General features: G+C 43.3%; 1 protein-coding gene across 1 annotated transcript in view; it reads right to left on the reverse strand.

Moving 5' to 3' along the window:
- Positions 1-20,336, reverse strand: part of LOC144600083 (A disintegrin and metalloproteinase with thrombospondin motifs 2-like) — a 179,251-nt gene that overhangs the window by 17,630 nt on the left and 141,285 nt on the right. Inside the window, exons 11-14 of the mRNA XM_078411470.1 lie at positions 18,313-18,458; positions 13,034-13,209; positions 3,196-3,329; positions 257-380 (exon numbers count right to left, since the gene is read on the reverse strand). Of these exons, the coding sequence (XP_078267596.1) occupies positions 257-380; positions 3,196-3,329; positions 13,034-13,209; positions 18,313-18,458 (580 nt within the window). The remainder of the gene's footprint in view (positions 1-256; positions 381-3,195; positions 3,330-13,033; positions 13,210-18,312; positions 18,459-20,336) is intronic.

Raw genomic sequence — 20,336 nt, forward strand, 5'->3', positions numbered from 1 at the left:
GGACCTGGCTGGGTACATGCAATCTATTAAGCCCTCTTATTAGAACTGCTTGCAGTGCCAACGGAAACTTCCCTTTTGTATTCAGGAATCACAGTCACCTGCTTGGCAGAGAGGAACTGTAGGCAAGATGCACTGCTCCTGATTTTAAAAAGCTGAGACCTGTCTACAGATAAATGCATCTGATTGCTTCTTTATCCAAAGCGATTTGGGATAGTCTGCTTGTTCTTTGTGCAAATTAACGATAATATGCACTAACCTGGTTTCTTAGCTGCTCTGGAGAACGTTCCCTTGATCACTTTGCATTGAGAATTATCACCACCACATACTCCACACTTGTCTTCCTGTTTACTGGAACCCAGCATTTTATCACAGCCCACTTTCTAAAACATTAAAACAGCACTGTTTTGAATCCTTCTGGCATTTTTGTGTTATATTAATAAATTCTTCATAAAGGTAGAAAATATTAAAGAAAGATTTAAAATAACCAAGATTCAGATAAGTAAATAATAAATTAAGGGATATGCCCATACATATAAAGACCCACCTCTGTTGTTTCGGCAAAAGTATCCATTTATTTTCTAATGTGTTTTACATTAAAGAATCCTCTGACACCTCTAGGAATTGGCCATTTTGTCACATTACAAAGATGGCATAGGTGACTATCCTTGGATCGTGTTTCATTACTAAATCTTTATCATATTAAATTATTCGAATTTTTTTTTGGATCTGAATCATTGGATCTGAAAGATTTTAATTTTGATACGAACAGATTCAAAATCTTTTTTTTAAATTTTCCAACTTCTAGATACATAGTTTTTAATTATCTACTGGTTTTGGAGTGCACTCAACGATACACATCTCATTACAAAGTGCCCTCCATAATGTTTGGGACAAAGACTCATCGTTTATTTATTTGCCTCTGTACTCCACAATTTGAGATTTGTAATAGAAAAAATATCACATGGTTAAAGTGCACATTGTCAGATTTTAGTAAAGGCCATTTTTATACACTTTGGTTTCACCATTTAGAAATTATAGCTGTGTTTATACATAGTCCCCCATTTCAGGGCACGATAATGTTTGGGACACATGGCTTCACAGGTCTTTGTGTAATTGCTCACGCGTGATTAATTGCCTCCTTAATGCAGGTATAAGAGAGCTCTCATCACCTAGTCTTTTCTCCAGTTTTTCCATCACCTTTGGAAACTTTTATTGCTGTTTATCAACATGAGGACCAAAGTTGTGCCAATGAAAGTCAAATAAGCCATTATGAGACTGAGAAACAAGAATAAAACTGCTAGAGACATCAGCCAAACCTTAGGCTTACCAAAATCAACTGTTTGGAACATCATTAAGAAGAAAGAAAGCACTGGTGAGCTTACTAATCGCAAAGGGACTGGCAGGCCAAGGAAGACCTTCACAGCTGATGACAGAAAAATTCTCTCTATAATAAAGAAAAATCCCCAAACACCTGTCCGACAGATCAGAAACACTCTTCAGGAATCAGGTGTGGATTTGTCAATGATCACTGTCCGCAGAAGACTTCATGAACAGAAATACAGAGGCTACACTGCAAGATGCAAACCACTGGTTAGCCGCAAAAATAGGATGGCCAGGTTACAGTTTGGCAAGAAGTACTTAAAAGAGCAACCACAGTTTGGGAAAAAGGTCTTATGGACAGATGAGACGAAGAGAACTTATATCAGAGTGATGGCAAGAGCAAAGTATGGAGGAGAGAAGGAACTGCCCAAGAACCAAAGCATACCACCTCATCTGTGAAACACGGTGGTGGGGGTGTTATGGCTTGGGCATGTATGGCTGCTGAAGATACTGGCTCACTTATCTTCATTGATCGTACAACTGCTGATGGTAGTAGCATAATGAATTCTGAAATGTATAGACACATCTTATCTGCTCAAGTTCAAACAAATGCCTCAAAACTCATTGGCCGGCGGTTCATTCTACAGCAAGACAATGATCCTAAACATACTGCTAAAGCAACAAAGGAGTTTTTCAAAGCTAGAAAATGGTTAATTCTTGAGTGGCCAAGTCAATGACCTGATCTGAACCCAATTGAGCATGCCTTTTATATGCTGAAGAAAAAACTGAAGGGGACTAGCCCCCAAAACAAGCATAAGCTAAAAATGGCTGCAATACAGGCCTGACAGAGCATCACCAGAGAAGGCACTCAGCAACTGGAGATATCCATGAATCGCAGACTTCAGGCAGCCATTGCATGCAAAGGATATGCAACAAAATACTAAATATGACTACTTTCATTTACATGACATTGCTGTGTCCCAAACATTATGGTGCCCTGAAATGGGGGGACTATGTATAAACACTGCTGTAATTTCTACGTGGTGAAACCAACATGCATAAAATGGGCTTTATTAAAATCTGACAATGTGCACTTTAACCACATGTGATTTTTTCTATTACGAATCTCAAATTGTGGAGTACAGAGGCAAATAAATACTGTAAATGATGGGTCGTTGTCGCAAACATTATGGAGGGCACTGTAACCATGGAAATCCTAAATGCATATTAAATACTTAAGTCTTTTTTTAAAAACTTTAGCAATGTTGTTTTATTCTATTATTCCAACACCATTCAGTTGCTTCGCACCATAATAGAAGGTCATCCAATATCACAAACCAGGTGTAAAAACAAACTGCTGGATGAACTCAGCAGCTTGAGCAGTATTGTGGGGACAAAGGGATTGTCGGCATTTTAGGTCATGACCTTGTACCCAGACAGAAGCATCGACCATCTCATTGCCTCCACGGATGAGACTCGATTCACTGAGTTCCTCTAGCAGCTTGTTTTTTTAGCCCCCGATTCAATTATCTGTTGTCTCACGTTTCCCCAATATTACAAACTATCCTTTGTTAAGGGAAACATGGACAATGTCCATTGTATTTTATTCACCTGTGAAACTGCCCAAATTGACACTGGATTATTTAAAGATTGAGGTAATGTTGGAACAGCATGCTCAAATAATAAATGCAACTGCTTAAAAAATTATCTTCAGCAAGTTTTATCAAACAATGAAACGACAATATTAGAAATTGGAGTTTTTAAGTTTTTAAGCTTTTCCTGGACCAGATAATAGCATCTTTAAAAAATATCCCAGAATAATCTTCCAACCTCTATTACTTAATTCGACTTTGAGGAAAAATTTGGTTTACTCACCACACAACCACCTCGAACGCAAATATCATAGCGATTCCTGTAGGAACAACGAGTTCCATCGTGTACTAGTCTCTTCATGTAGACTATTTCCCGAGTTTCTTTTGATTCACAGGTGAGGAAGCACCTCTGGTCAGCTGTTGGGAGACATATTTATCATTTCATATCTAGCTTATCCTCGGATGTTGTTCTTAAAATATATTTTGTTAGTGTAAGTACATCTTAGTTGGATTACAGATCAATTCCTATTTGGACTGTTTTTCATAAGAATCAGATGGCTGGGAGTCATCGAATATTTCATTGCCAGAATATTTGATTTAGAACTAAATTGGTACAGATGGAGGTTCAAAAAAGATGTATGAAAAAGGACAAAAAATTCAAATCCACCAACCCCATTCATTTGATCCGATGGGGCCCAATTTTAGCTCCAAAATGGCTGCAACATGCACCCTCATTTGTTGAATGTGTTCATTGAATTTACTAGGTGTTAGTGCACATTACTGCAAGTAGCTGATTGTGACATCAATATGTGTGCAATGCTGGTTTGAAGCCAACTTTTCTATTACGAAGTTTAGGGTTCCAAATAATTATCTTTCTTACTCATAAGCTCTTAATATGAGTTTGCTGCAATAAGGAACCTCCACAGTGCTTCCCAAAGGGACTGATTTTTAGCCAGTTGTCGACTGATGTTGATTGATTATTGGTACAATGCTACAAGTATCATTCTTTCTACGCTCCAATTTCATTCCTTATTTCACACACTCAGTCCGCCTTGGGCTACACGATCTTCTGGTTGCCAAACATTATAACTCTTCTTCCCATTCTCATAGTGAACTTTCGGTCCTGGGTCTCCTTCCTGCCAGAGTGATGACATATGCAAATTAGAGGACCATCACCTCATATTTCACTTGGACATCTTACAGCCCAGCTGCATGAAAATTGATTTCTCCAATTCCAAGTAACTATTGCATTTCCTCCCCCCCCCACTCCCACCCTAGTTGGCCTACTAGTTCCACCATTCGCATCCATGTATCCCTGTCATTAGCACATCTTCCCCGGCCAGCAATGACCCATTATGGACTCCACCCTTTCTGAGGTCATCTGTTCCCGGCCCTGTTTTGTTCTGGCCTTCTCCGTCTTTCACTCTGAAGAAGGATTCCAACCTGAAATGTCACCTATTCCTTTTCTCCAGAGATGTTGCCTGACTCACTGAGTTACTCCAACATTTTGTGTCTGTCAATCTTTCTAAAGTTAACTTCATGGTACTTGCACAAAGCAGTTACTTCCAGACGTTCATGGATAAGTTGGAAATCACTTTTGAAAGCAGCGTGTGCAGAGCTGAAGAGGAAAATGTGCTCAATGAGAGAGAACTGGGAAAACGGGAGCCCACATCCATTCGGAATATCCTGGAAACAGTCCTACATCAGCCACAGTGAGGAATGGCAATGATCCATTCTATATTTCCTTGATCAACATCTGCTTTGATCTGTTGTTTTCACAACTTACCCTTCCACATAACTCTAGTCTCCCTCCCCCCCTGACTCAGTCTAAATAAGGGTCTCGACCTGGAACATTACCCATTCCTTCTCTCTAGAGATGCTGTCTGTCCCGCTGAGTTACTCCAGCATTTTGTGTCTATCTTCTGAGGAATGGTATTAGATGTCTGCTTTTCAGGCAAGAAGTCTGCTCTGGAATTTGGCACCTGCGGCTGCAACAATGTACTTTCTCTGCTGGCTTTAACTATTAATCGGCTTGACAATTTTGGGCATTGAGTTGAGCTGAGCAGTAGTCACTGAACAACACGGTTAGCACCAGCGACACACTGCAATCGTGTTATTTAGAAAGTTGCAAGAAGTTGCCATGCTACCAGATGCAACAGTTATGAGTTAATTCTGCACTGTGATCATCCTGCTCATCTTCACACCAAATTATACACCATCGCTCACATAAAAATGATGTTAATGGACATCAGGATTCAACATGTCAAGATTGCTGAGGCCTGGATTTCCTTGTTGCTGGAAGTCTTTTACAGCAGGCCTTCATCCTGACCCCCAGCTTCCACTCTGACCTCAGTAAATCCCACACAGCAGACACATTTCTGGATTGCTGGCAACCTTCCAGCAGCATTTCAGGGGCCCCTGATTAGCTGCCTCTGCCTGGGCAGGGAAAAAAAAGCTTAAGCTCTTCTTGCAGCGTTGCATAGCTGGCTTTGCTGGCAGAAGAAATATTGTCTTAGAGTGACTTTGAATCCCTTGCGTTCCTGTATGTAATTAACTTCAGCCCTTTTGTTTCGGAATCCTCCGACCCTCTGCTTCCTTAGTGCTGCTGTACATTGTTAATGGTAGCAAGGGTTCAATAACAGGAAATACATCAGATGATACTTTTCTCTATAAACCTATAATCTTCACATGCCTTCGGATGTGTTCAATCCCTGTTGTCATTTGAGCTAAACATCCCAGATGCTCCAGAGCACAAGCAGAGCAACTGAAGATAACTGTGTCCATTTTCTACAGGAGAGTGAAGCTCCAGCTGTGTGTCTGGTTTGCCGACTTAATGTTGGCTGAAAGACTAACTCTGGCAATTCTCATTGACGTGTTCAGTATTGTAACAGTGGGCTGAACTTGATTATATTTTCAGTGGAGGATGGGTGTTGCGGCTCAGAACTTTCTGTGGGGCAGAGAATGCGATTTAATTGATACTTTTTCCATAAGATTCATTCGGAGCAGACTAAGGCCATTTGGCCCATCGAGTTTGGTCCGCCTTTCAATCATAGCTGATCTATTTTTCCCTCGCAACCCAATTCTCCTGCCTTATCGCCGTTACCTTTGACATCCTTACTAATCAAGAACTTATCAATCTTCGTTTCAAAAATACCCGTGACTTGGCCTCCACTGCCGCCCGTGGCAATGAATTCCATATATTCACCACTGTCTGGCTAAAGAAATTCCTTCTTCATCTCCATGCTAAAGGTGTCGTCCTTTTATTCTGAGGCTGTGCCTGTTTGGAGAAGAACCGGGAACCCAAAGTATTTCACCCTGTCTGCCTTCATTGAAAATTGCGGGATTCCAGTGTGTGAGCCAGTAATGCACATACCCAGAATTGAAAGGCATGCTATATTCTGATATAAGGTGGAGATACTAGCATAGCGAGCATGAGACAAATGATTGCACGGCATCATTTATTCTCCTGCCTACACATGTGATGCCAGTGGAATGGGAGAGGGGATAGGATATGGTAGGCTGCTGAGAACGATGGGGGGAACCGGCGGGGGCGGAGGGGGGCAGAACAATGGGGGGATGGCGCTGGGGAGGGAGTGCCCACCGAGAACAAAAGGAAGGACCCGGCATGGGGGTGCGGGCGCCAAGATCGAAGGGGGTCCTGCAGGGGAAGGGGGGCCGAGAATGAAGGAGGGGTCCTGCAGGGGAGGGGGGGGCCGAGAATGAAGGAGGGGGTCCGGCATGGGGGGCCGCCTGTTCCAACGTGCGGCGACAGGCAGCAGAGAGGATTGTTCGGTGAACTTTCGTAACTTTGTTAGCACCAAAAACATGGCAACTGCACTGACGAGGTCCGCTACATGATTCTACTAGGTTGTGTGCAAAACAAAGCATGTCACTGTACCATGGCACATGTGACAATAAAGTAACATTGAATCATTGAGTGGGAGGGAGTGGAAAGCTAGTAGCCCCCAGCTCTGCAATTACGTTGATGAGCCTCACATTTGTCCAAACACCTCTGCATTGGGCCCTTTAGAGTGAACTCCAGCCTCCACTGGCATGGGGAATTAACTACATCACACACTACCCCATTTACACTTCAGACACTGTAGAATTGGCATTGGTACCAACGCAAAGCAGAGGCTCAGAACAACAATATGCATCCGAAACTGGGCAAGTCGACAGGCAATTGCTTTGTGCATTGTCAGAGCAAGGTTCGAGGCAAATTCTGTAGTGAACCTCATCTGTATTAATCCAGCCTGCCCTCAGGAATCGCGGAACTTTCAATGAAAGAAAGAGGTGAAATACTTCAGGTCTGAACCCTTCCCCAAATGGTTGGAAAGAGAGCAGCAAAGTCAAAAGAATTTTCAGGGTTATAACATTCATACTCTATTGAAAACACATTTCTTTCTTCATAAAATGGTTCCACTTTCAACATAAATCGTGTCAGGAATTCCCTTCTTGGCGATTTAATTCAACAGGGCGCAGAACCATTTTACCAGAATGCTTCCTGGATTAGAGGGTCTTGGCTCCAAGGAAAAGTTGGAGCGACTGATATTGCTTTTTCCGGAACCCTGGAGGTTGAAAGGAGATCTGGTAGATGCATGTAAAAATATGAAAGGCATAGATATAGACAGCCAGAACCTTTTTTTCAGGGTGGAAACATCAAAGACAAGAGGGCATAACTTTAAGGTGAAAGGGGCGGCTTAATTGAGATGTGTGGGGCACGTTTTATACACGGGGTGTGGTGGTTGTCTAGAACACGCTGCCAGGGGTGGTGGTGGAAGCAGATATGATAGTGGCATTTAAGAGACTTTTAGATAGGCACATGGATATACAGGGAATGGAGGGACATGGATCGGGTGTAGGCAAATGACATTAGTTTATCTCAGCATCATGTTCGGCACAGACATTGTGGGCCAAGGGGCCTGTTCCTATGCTGTACTTTTCTATATTCCATAAAACACTGTCAAATTCATAGAAACATAGAAACATAGAAAATAGGTGCAGGAGTAGGCCATTCGGCCCTTCGAGCCTGCACCGCCATTCAATATGATCATGGCTGATCATCCAGCTCAGTATCCCGTACCTGCCTTCTCTCCATACCCCCTGATCCCTTTAGTAAAAAGGGCCACATCTAACTCCCTCTTAAATATGGCCAATGAACTGGCCTCAACTACCTTCTGTGGCAGAGAATTCCACAGACTCACCACTCTCTGTGTGAAGAAATGTTTTCTCATCTCGGTCCTAAAAGACTTCCCCCTTATCCTTAAGCTGTGACCCCTGGTTCTGGACTCCCCCAACATCGGGAACAATCTTCCCGCATCTAGCCTCTCCAACCCCTTAAGAATTTTATATGTTTCTATAAGATCCCCCCTCAGTCTTCTAAATTCCAGCGAGTACAAGCCCAGTCTATCCAGTCTTTCCTCATATGAAAGTCCCGCCATCCCAGGGATCAATCTGGTGAACCTTCTCTGTACTCCCTCTAAGGAAATTCAGCCCATAGTTCAATGCTAAACACTTAAATGAATGTTAATGGTCACTTAGGCATGGTAGGTTACATCCAAATTTTCAATAAATGATGTTCAATTACATACTTGTGATTTCAGGAAGGAGAAATGTGAAATGAGAAGGACAAATTTACGCTGGATCCAACATTTGGTGGCTCACAAGTGGGTTTATCTAGAAAAGAAGCCTTTCATAAAGTTCTCTAACCATTATTCCCAATGAGTTAAGAGTTTTTAAGTTTACAGCCATGTGTTCCAGTACATCGCAGCTCACTAACGCAAGTATCGTCAAAAAGTATGAAGTATAAAAGTAAATGATTTTCACAGGTACGGAATGTTCTAAAATCTGCTTTAAACTGTAATTGTGAATAAAAGTCCGTGGTGCTAAATGAACATTATATCCAAACGTTTACGGTTTTTTTTTCATTCTGTGCCTGCAGTCTACAAGTGAAACTGATCTGGGCGTGGAGGCAGCATAGAAATTTGGGAGGGGTTGAATATCTGGTAATACGTAATAGGGTTATTCCGTCTGTTTTTTCCCAACCTGACTATGCTGAGTTCACAGAAAGGTCAGCCAGAACTTTTAAATTCCCTCCATGAAGGACATAAAAACCATGACGATTAAAGCCGGGCTCTGGGCTGACCCTGCTGCAATAGCACAGTGTGAAGTGTGCATTTGCAGCTCATTTTCAGACTTCTGACAACCTTTACTAACATTTTGTCAATTACCTTTGCCATTAGTTGTCATTTTTTTTTTAGAGTTGATCAGCTCATTTGGAAGTGATACAGCAGATGGGCTGTGCTTTTATTTCGTTTAGATTTGTTTGGATTGCTTTTTGATTTCTAAGTGGTCTTCCTAAAATTTTCTCAATCAGTTTTATTCCCAAGTTTTTTTAGGATTTTAATTCGTTCACTTTCCACAAGAATGACAAACAAAGGTGTGCTGGGAGGCAGCGTTCTCGAGGCCTGTAGGTTAGTCTGATAGAGGGGAAAAAACAGGCAGATGTAGAAAGCCAGCTGCTCTCTGCCTGAAACATATGGATTTAAAATGACGACCAGAACCTAAATGGGCGTACGTTTATGGGAAGTACTTTTCCATGAACCCTTGCAGTGACTTCATCTGGTCCCAAGTCAATGATCTGAAGAGTAATTTCTTCAAGATAAATAACGGGCTTCAAATTAAGCTGCTGCTCTGTTAGCAAGAACAAATAGACAGCACTAATATGGAGTTGTAGGAAACATGAGTGGGCCGATAATTCAGTGATATTTTGTACCTTTGGACTGATCAGTACGACATCAGACACCCAAACCTGAGGTAACAATATTAAATCCATCTGGTACAGGACATGTGGAGAAAGGGACAGGTTCTCAGTTTACAAATAGAATACATTCCTTCCATTGCTGTCCTCATCTGTATGTGTGTCAGTCTAGACGAGAGACTACAATTCATTTCATTTTGTTTCTCTTGAGCTCTTTTCTTATATCCGTCCCATTGCAGTCACCTAAATGGAAATGCTCATTTTTCCTGTTTCTGTACTTTCCATCCAATCCCCACTCCAAACATTCATCACTCATCTGTCTCTCTGATTTCCTGTCAGGCTTCAGCTTGAATACCCTTACAATAAAATACCCATACAATTCAGGCTGCATCTCTGGAAAACATGGATAGGCGACGTTTTGGGTCGGGACCCTTCTTCAGACTGATTGTAGTTGGGGGGGGGGAGAAAGCTGGAAGAGAGGTGGGGGTGGAATAAAGCCTGGCAAGTGATAGGTAGATATAGGAGAGAGGGGCTGTGATTGGCAAATGGGTGAACAAGTGTGAGACAAGGATAGAAGTGGCATTAAACGTGAAGCCAGAGGAGGGAATATAGGGGGAAGAGGGTGGGGGGAGCAGGAAATGGAGAAATAGGTGCATATCCAGGTGGGGCAGAGGGATGAGAGGAGGAAAAGGCAAGGGTGGAGGAGGAGGCGGGGGGAAAGGGGGAGATGTTTGTAGACAGTTACCTAAAATTGGAGAATTCAATGTTCACACTATTGGGTTGTAATCTACCACTATGAGGCGCTGTTCCTCCAGTTTGTGTGTAGCCTCACTCTGGCAATGGAGGAGGCCCAGGTCAGTAAGGTTAGTATGGGAATGCGAAGGGGAGTTTAAATACTTTGCAACCAGCAGATGCAGCAGGTCTCCATAACGTATGTTGTTTGACACCTATCACTGTTCTTAATTTCCAACTGGAAAGTCCTTTGATAAAAGACCAGGATTTTCAGTAAAAAATATGTAAAACTATTAGTGTTTGCTGTCATTATCCAATGAAACAGACAAATAAGCATAATATAATATTAAAATGCCAACGATTCTATGTGGAGTAGGCTGTTGGGATGATGGTCTTGTGGGCTGTTCCATATGCTGCTTTCTCTGATCAATAAAGGCAAGCTCTTAAATCTTATTGTGAATTTTAAATATTTATGAACAAGTCATAAGTTCAGACGTTTATAAGTTATAGGAGAAGAATTAGGCCATTCGGCCCATCAAGTCTACTCCGCCATTCAATCATGGCTGATCTCTCTATCTTTCCCTCTCAACCCCATTCTTCTGCCTTCTGCCCATAACCCCTGACACGCGTACCAATCAAGAATCCATCAATCCCTGCCTTAAAAATATCCATTGACTCGGCCTCCACAGCCGTCTGTGGCAAAGAATTCCACAGATTCACCATGCCAGTCCTGGTGCAAAATGGCCTGGAAATATTTTGCAGGGTCATAGTAAATTTTTAAATGCTTTGAAATAAAGGGATTTAGCATTTAATAGATCTTTTGAAAATAAGAAGTATCTTGATATTTCTACTTCAACACTGATCTACATGTATGCTCCAAATTCTTTCCTGTAAAATATTCAAAATGTTAATTAAGAACTCTTCTTTTTCTACCTGGTTTGCTGTCCGTGGGTATTACTGTAGTTGGCTGCTCTGCTGACTGAATGACTTCACAGCCAGTGATCTGATGCCTGAGAACAAAAGAGGTCAGAAAAGGAGAGCCTTACACAGCACCAGCAAGTGCTGTTTCTTCACCGCTAAGTGCAATTTCTGAGCCATCAAGTCAAACCCGTTAAATCTTAAATTGTGATTGTGACTCGGCTTATATTCACTGGAATTTAGAAGAATGAGAGGGAATCTTATAGAAACATGTAAAATTCTTAAGGGATTGGACAGACTGGATGCAGGAAAAATGTTCCCAAATGTTGGGGGATCCAGAACCAGGGCTCACAGTTTAAGAATAAGGGGTAGGCCATTTACGACTGAGATGAGGAAAAACATTTTCACCCAGAGAGTTGTGAATCTGTGGAATTCTCTGCCAAAGAAGGCAATGGAGGCCAATTCACTGGATATTTTCAAGAGAGAGTTGGATATAGCTCTTAGGGCTAATGGAATCAAGGGATATGGGGAAAAAGCAGGAACGGGGTACTGATTTTGATGATCAATATGATCATGATCATGATCATATTGAATGGCTCGAAGGGCCGAATGGCCTACTCCTGCACCTATTTTCTATGTTTCTATGAAATAAAGTGGAGTTTCAATTTCGCTCTGCTCAGCATATTTCACAAACATTGACATATTAGGTTATAATAGGCTTCTTGCCTCAGGTGTTACTAGATTCTTACCGTGTTTGGATGTTTTTGTGGTCTTTTAAGGTGCAGAATATTCACCAATTCCTTAACAGGAAATCCATAGAGCTCGAGACCTCTAGCAACTGAAAGATGTGTTTCTGGCCAAGCTCCCTAAGGACGCATATGATGAGCAATGCTTCCCGGCATAGCAAACAGGAGCTGGATTTTCCAAGTTACTGGCAGGTATTTGAAATATAGTCTTACGGACCTCCATTGACCTTACATTAGTTAGGTCCCTTGCACTAAAACATGCAATTTTAAGATAGCCAGTGCTGAGGAACATTTAAGGATGTGATCAAGATTGCTACAAATCTTAAGGGACTGATCTTATTTTATGTTACTTAATAGAGTCATAGTCATAGTCAGACAGCATGGAAACAGGCCCTTCGGCCAACATCCCATCTACACTAGTCCCACCTGCATTTGGCCATATCCCTCTAAACCTGTTCTATCCATGTACCTGTCCAAATTTGTCTTAAATGTTGTGATAGTCCCTGCCTCAACTACCTTCTCTGGCAGGTTGTTCCATACACCCACAACCCTTTGTGTGAATAATTTACTCCTCAGGATCCTATTAAATCTTTTCCCCCTCACCTTAAACCTATGTCCTATCATTCTCGAATTCCCCTACTCTGGGCAGAGATTCTGTGCGTCTACCCAAACTATTCCTCTCATGATTTTGTGCACCGCTATAAGATCACCCCTCATCCTCCTGTGCTCCAAGGAATAGAGTCTTAGCCTGCACAACCTGCTCTCCCTATAGCCCAGGCCCTCGTGTCCTGGTAACATCCTTGTAAATCTTCTCTGCAACCTTTCGGGCTTTGTAGTTCATTAAGTATATAGATATTTTTTGTTATGTTTCATACCGCCTGAACAAATGTTATATTGTACATATGCTGACCAGAAACACTATAGACACTGGATAAAATTAAAAAAGCCTCTATTAGCTTCCTTACAGTCAGGGTGCTCATATGGCAACCACTCATGTTTGCTGTTATTATATTCAAAGTTGCCATTCCACTGTCGGCACTGCCGTTCTCTGAAGTCTTCAAAATGCTCTGGGCAGTCTTTTGTGTTACAAAGCTGATACTCGTAGCTTGGTCCTGAGCAATCTCGGCCACCATTAGAGGGTCTAGGGGGAAAAATGTTCATCTCTAAGTTATTTCATTCATCAAATTATAATCAAAATGAATGATCGCTGATGTGAAGCATACTACAACATATATAATAATACTTAAGTCATTTTCTCATGGAAAACAAACCATCGAATCACTGTTTAGAAGGCAGATACAAGAGACTGCAAATGCTGAAATCTTGAGCAAAAACAAAGTGCTGGAGGAACTGAGTGGATCTCAGTGGAGAGAAATGGACAGACAACATTTCAGTCTGATGTAGGGTCCTGACCTGAAACATCGTCTTTCATTTCCCTCCACAAATGCTGCTGGCTCTACTTGAGTTCATAGAACAGAGAACAGTACAGCACAGGAACGGGCACTTTGGCCTTCAATGTTTGTGCCTAACATGATGCCAAGTTCCTCCCGAAGTTAGTTCAATGTTTAGAATGTTAACAGTAACAGAGTAATGGTTTAGTTTAGAGACACAGCACGGAAACAGGCCTTTCGGCCCACCGTGTCCGTGCAGACCAGCGATCCCCGCACACTAACACTATCCTACACACACCAGGGACAATTTTTAATTTATACTAAGCCAATTAATCTACACACCTGTACGTCTTTGCAGTGCGGGTGAAAACCGAAGATCTCGAAGAAGACCCACGTAGGTCACGGGGAGAATGCACAAATTCCATACGGACAAGCAACCATAGTCAGGATCGAACCTGGGTCTCTGGCACTGTAAGGCATCAGCTCTACCGCTGCGCCACTGTGCCCCTCTAAAATGCTGTTAATGGGTTATTCTAGTGTGGATCAAATTGTCAATCACTAATGTTAGAAGATGAAAGAATGTTAACATTATTTGCACTGAATTTAAATCTGCCATCAGTGAGAAGGGCATGATTTGTGTAGCAAAGTTTTGCAAAATAAAATCTGAACTTTGGAGAACGGCATTTTGCTATTTGTCAATATTCTGAAGGATTCAACAACTCCAACATTGTAGCAGCTGCCAAGAAGTGTAACATCTCACAGGCACAAAATGTGAACTTTAATTCTTATTGCCTGCATTTAACTGCGTAGGGCCCACTGCCTGCACTCAGTGGTTGCATTCCCCACTGCCAAGCAATCTTGCAGTGTGAGGCAGTTGTGGAGCTGAAAGGCGAGGCTGCAGGAGTATTGCATGGACTGGAACTCAGCGACAGAGTCATGCGGGTGAGCCAGACTGAGTCCCGCCCAACAATCCCTTGGCAATTCTTTGTCAAAAGCAATCAATTTTGGTTTTCCGCTGTTCTTCTGAATATCATTAACATTCAGAAACCTTTAAAGATTATTAAAAATAAAAATAAGATGTTTTTACAAATATAAAGAATGATATACAAACATTAAATTACCTAAAAACTCTTGGATTTGTTTTAAATATAATGCCGAGCCCCACCCCTATTGATATATAACATATAACAGAACTTTATTGTCATTCGGTATAAATACCGAACGAAATTTCAGCAGTCACAAGACACAGCAAAAAAGAAAAGAACACAGGACACACGACCCCAACACAAACATCCATCACAGTGACTCCAAACACCCCCTCACTGTGATGGAAGGCAACAAAACTTCCACTCTCTTCCCCCGCGCCCACGGACAGGCAGCTCGACCCCTACCGAGGCGACCGACACGCACAGCCCCCGCAAGGGGATGGAAGGCCCCGCGGCCGAGCCGCACCGGGCACCGAAACGTCCCGCGGCCGAGCCGCGCCGGCGATGTTAAGTCCAGCGGCCGAGCCGCGCCGGGCGATGGAAGGCCCCGCGGCCGCTGCTAAGTCCCGCGGCCGAGCCGCACCGGGCACTGAAACGTCCCGCGGCCGAGCCGCGCCGGCGATGTTAAGTCCCGCAGCCGAGCCGCGTCGGGCGATGAAAGGCGACACGCCGGGCGCTGAACCGTTCCGCGGCCGAGCCGCACCGGGCGATGGAAGGCCCCGCGGCCGAGCCGCACCGAGCGCTGAACCATCCTGCAGCCGTACCGGGCGATGGAAGGCCCCGCGGCCGAGCCGCGCCGGGCACTGTTAGGTCCCGCGGCCGAGGCGCGCCGGCGATGTTAAGTCCAGCGGCCGAGCCGGGCGATGGAAGGCCCCGCGGGCGATGGAAGGCCCCGCGGCCGAGCTGTGCCCCGGGGAAGAGACCTAATAAAAGAAGGTTCCCCCACCCCCCGCCCCACCCCCCACACATACAGAGCTAAAAACAGAAACAAAAACCATCCCAACACCGACACAAACAAAAAAAAAAGGAAAAAAAGACAAACAGACTGCCAGAGAGCCGCAGCCGTTAGGCGCAGCCACACGTGTCTTACCATGTTCTTAATTTTAAAGGCCACAAAGTGCTGGAGTAACTCAGCGGGTCAGGCAGCACCTCTGGAGAACATGGATAGGTGACGCTTTGGGTCGGTACCCTTCTCCAGACAGCCAGTGTTACTCCAGCACTTTGTGCCCTTTTCTGTAAAGCAGCACCTGCAGTTCTTTGTTTCTACTTTTTTCTTTGCAGTAGTACAGTTGTTATTGAAGAGATCTGGCTCATAGATTCAGTGTCAGGTCTAACCAGGAACAAGATCCAAAAGCAGATTCCTTGGCACAGTGCTGGGAAATTCCAACGCTCGGGCTCCACTCCAGAGGCAGTGCAGAGCTGGAACTTGTTTGAAAACTCAGCCAGCAAAATTGGGACTTCAACACTAGTAGTGGTGTTGGGAAACTGGCTAGTACATGTGCCTCCCAGGAAAATAGCCCATGGAAGCTTTCATGGAAGCTAGTACATGTGCCTCCCAGGAAAATAGCCCATGGAAGCTTTCACGGACACAAGTGACTAGCGTCATTTTCCATATACACGTACAGGTTTGTAGTTCAATTGGCTTAGTAAATGTTAAAACTGTCCCTAGTGTGTGTAGGATAGTGTTAATGTGCGGGGATCGCTGGTCGGCGTGGACCCAGTGGGCTGAAGGGCCCTTTTCCGCGCTGTATCTCTAAACTAAACTAAATATGCAGAATCTCGGAATCTCAGCGATTCCACATTTTCTGATACAAATTTATTCTGGTCAAGTTTCCTTCTATCTGACAGGAAATTACAGGCAGCATTTTCACTTATAAATGGTATCGATGTTGGAGTACAAGAGTCCATCGTAATCAACAAATATTGGACTAAATCGCACTCTGAGCTGCCCCATCTGTAGTATTTCAAAGGTCTTTGTAGTTTAGTTTAGTTTAGGGATACAGCATGGAAACAGTCCCTTCGGCCCACCAAGTCCATGCAGCCATCGATCGCCCACACACTAGTTCCATGTCATCCACTTTCGCTTCTTACACAGTGGGGGCAATGTACAGAAGCCAATTCATCTACAAATCTGCACGTCTTTGGAATGTGGGTGGAAAATGTGGGTGGAAACCAGAATCTGGAGACAATTCATGCAGTCACAGGGAGAATGTACAAACTGTGCACACACACACAGCCCCCTGTAGTCAGGATCTAACCCGGGTCTCTGGCGCTGTGAGGCAGCAGCTCTATCGCTGGGCCACCCCGTTTGCTTCTATTTTCTGACCTTATATATTTTATTTCTGCAATACCTGGGAATATGTTTTAAATTGTAAGGCATGTGTGAAAGATATGAATACCTGACAAATATATCTAGCTGACCTTTCAGCATTGGGCAGTGTCATTTTTCCAACTTTCATCAGACAAGATGTTTGGAAACTTGTTTAAGGGTCATGCTGGTGGAATAAGGGGGAGAAGACATCTCAATCACACCCCCAACAACAGGCGCACAGGACCTTCCTTGTGACCAACATTTTCATGCCGCTGTGGGTGACTGTGGAGCTGTTCTCATCTCCTCTGCGATCTCAGTGAGCTCCATGGTAACCAATGAGTATATTTGCTGGCAAGTTCACAGGTTATCGGAGTAGAATTAGGCCATTCGGCCCATCGGGTCTATTCCGCCATTCAATCACGGCTGATCTCTGCCTCCTAATCCCATTTTCCTGCCTTCTGCCCACAACCCTTGACACCCGTTCTATTCAAGAATTTGTCTATCTCTACCTTAAAAATATCCACTGACAGCCTCCACAGCCCTCTGTGGGAATGAGTTCTACAGATTAACTACCCTCTGACTAAAGAAGTTCCTCCTCACCTCCTTTCTAAAAGAGTGCCCTTTAATTCTGAGGATATGACCTCTGGTACTAGACTCTCCCACCAGTGGAAACATCCTTTCCACATCCACTCTACCTATGCCTTTTGTTATTCTGTAAGTTTCAATGAGGTCCCCCCTCAACCTTCTAAACTCCAGCGATTAGAGGCCCAGTGCTTGCATGGCGATGGGAGTAGACAAAGGAGTTGTGCAGGTTCTGTTTTAGTGCTGTTTCTGGGTGCAAACTATCCTAACAGCTTTTCGTCACCATTTTGGCCCATGTTGTGACCTTTTTTTTATGGAAACACATTCAATCCAATTCTTAGGGAACTGAGTTGTAAAGGAGTGCAAAAAGAACATAAAATTTTAATTTGTTCTGAAGTTTGAAATTCTTTCATTTCATATGCTCAGTTTTGCCAAATTGCAACTGAAATGCCGATGGAATCTGATCAGAACTCCAGGTCACTGGGACCTTAATTTATTAAATAGCATATCGCAAGGGACCCATGAATTCTTTGTAATGTATACAGGCGCAAGTTATTTGCTGTTTTATTCTCTTTCATAACAGTTTCTTATTGTTTTTGATATCATACCGATGAAAGATAGGCTCCATGATCAATTAAATTATTTGAACGGCTTTAAAACTATTTTGGATTTTGATCTTTGCAGAGAACCAGATCATTTGGCAATATTTCACGAAGATAATACGTACATATTTTTATTCTCTAACTTGCCTGGAAATAGCATCGGCAATTACATGCAACTTACAAATCCAAATGTTTAACTATCTTATACAGCCATTTCTATAACAAATATTTTATGGATTTTATCAAAAAATGCCGCTTGCAGCATTTCCAGAATGGATGATATATGCTCTGTATCATTTCATTGTATTTTGCCTCAAGCATCCTTAAAGGTAATAGAATGTAACAAGTTATTTGTATCAAAAACCTACTTACAATGGGTTATCACACTGCCGGGTCCGGAATCGCACACCAATTCCACAGGTTCGAGAGCAGGAGCCAAACTTGCTCCATGATCCCCAATTTCCATCGTGTCGCAGTATGTCAGGAGTTAGCCAAATACAGTGACCTTTGAAACAATGCTGGGGAGGAAAAGGAAATTACGTAATTTATGTATAGATTAGGCGAGTGGGCAAATGCATGGCATATGCAATATAATGTGGATAAATGTGAGGTTATCCACTTTGGCGGCAAGAACAGGAAAGCAGAGTATTACCTGAATGGTGACCGATTGGGAGAAGGGGAGATGCAACGTGACCTGGGTGTCATGGTGCACCAGTCATTGAAAGCAAGCATGCAGGTGCAGCAGGCAGTGAAGAAAGCGAATGGTATGTTGGCATTCATAGCAAGAGGATTTGAGTTTAGGAGCAGGGAGGTTCTGCTGCAGTTGTACAGGGCCTTGGTGAGACCGCACCTGGAGTATTGTGTGCAGTTTTGGTCTCCTAACCTGAGGAAAGACGTTCTTGCCTTAGAGGGAGTACAGAGAAGGTTCACCAGATTGATCCCTGGGATGGCGGGACTTACATATGAGGAAAGACTAGATAGACTGGGCTTGTACTCGCTGGAATTTAGAAGACTGAGGGGGGATCTTATAGAAACATATAAAATTCTTAAGGGGTTGGAGAGGCTAGATGCGGGAAGATTGTTCCCGATGTTGGGGGAGTCCAGAACCAGGGGTCACAGCTTAAGGATAAGGGGGAAGTCTTTTAGGACCGAGATGAGAAAACATTTCTTCACACAGAGAGTGGTGAGTCTGTGGAATTCTCTGCCACAGAAGGTAGTTGAGGCCAGTTCATTGGCTATATTTAAGAGGGAGTTAGATGTGGCCCTTTTTGCTAAAGGGATCAGGGGGTATGGAGAGAAGGCAGGTACAGGCTACTGAGCTGGATGATCAGCCATGATCATATTGAATGGCGGTGCAGGCTCGAAGGGCCGAATGGCCTACTCCTGCACCTATTTTGTATGTTTCTATGTTTCTATGCCTAATTATTAACTTCCTCAATTCATATCCATATATTCTTCATCTAAGATTATATCATTTCAGCTAATTGTGTTTAACAGTGCTCACCCTCTGGGATTACACAGAATTTAGATTTATGATCTGTATAATACCATCACTTGAAGTCAAGGAAGCCATCAAAACCTTGAAAAATAACAAGGCAGCTGGACTCGACGGAATACCAGCCGAGGTCTACAAAATTGGAGGTAACCTGCTCCATTACCAACTGCATCAACTTCTCATCAAGATCTGGATCAATGAAAACGTACCAGGAGACTTTAGAGACTCAGCAATCGTTACCATTTACAAACAGAAAGGCGATCGATCTGACTGCGGAAACTATCGTGGAATTTCCCTGTTAGCAACAGCAGGCAAGGTCCTTGCCCACATCATGAACAACCGACTCAAGCCTTTAGCCGAGAAGATCCTTCTGGAGACACATTGCCGGTTTTAGACCATCACGTGGAATAGCCAACGTGATCTTCACAATGCGTCAACTACAAGAAAAATGTCGTGAACAACTTCAACCTGTACATGGCATTCATCGACCTCACTAAGGCCTTTGACTCGGTATCAAGGGAACTCGTATGGGACGTCCTATCCACCTATGGATGTCCTGAAAAGTGCATTCGAATCTTGAGAGTCCTCCATGATAACATGCTTGCCACAGTCATGGCCAGCAACAGCAAGTGTGAGCCATTTCAAGTCAGATCAGGAGTGAAACAGGGATGCTTGATTGCCCCAACAATGTTCACCATCTTCATTGCAACAACCATCCACGTCATCAAGGACGACCTACCCCCAGGGATCAAAATCGTCTACAGAACAGATGACAGACTTTTCAATCTTGCCCGTCTCAAGTCCAAGGCTAAGACATCTACGAGCTCCCTCATCAAGTTCCAATAGGCAGAAGACAACTGTGTTGCAGCTTTCTCAGAAAATCATCTGCAATATATTCTGA

Source organism: Rhinoraja longicauda, chromosome 14, assembly GCF_053455715.1.
Source record: "Rhinoraja longicauda isolate Sanriku21f chromosome 14, sRhiLon1.1, whole genome shotgun sequence".
In the NCBI taxonomy this organism is placed as follows: Eukaryota; Metazoa; Chordata; class Chondrichthyes; order Rajiformes; family Arhynchobatidae; genus Rhinoraja; species Rhinoraja longicauda.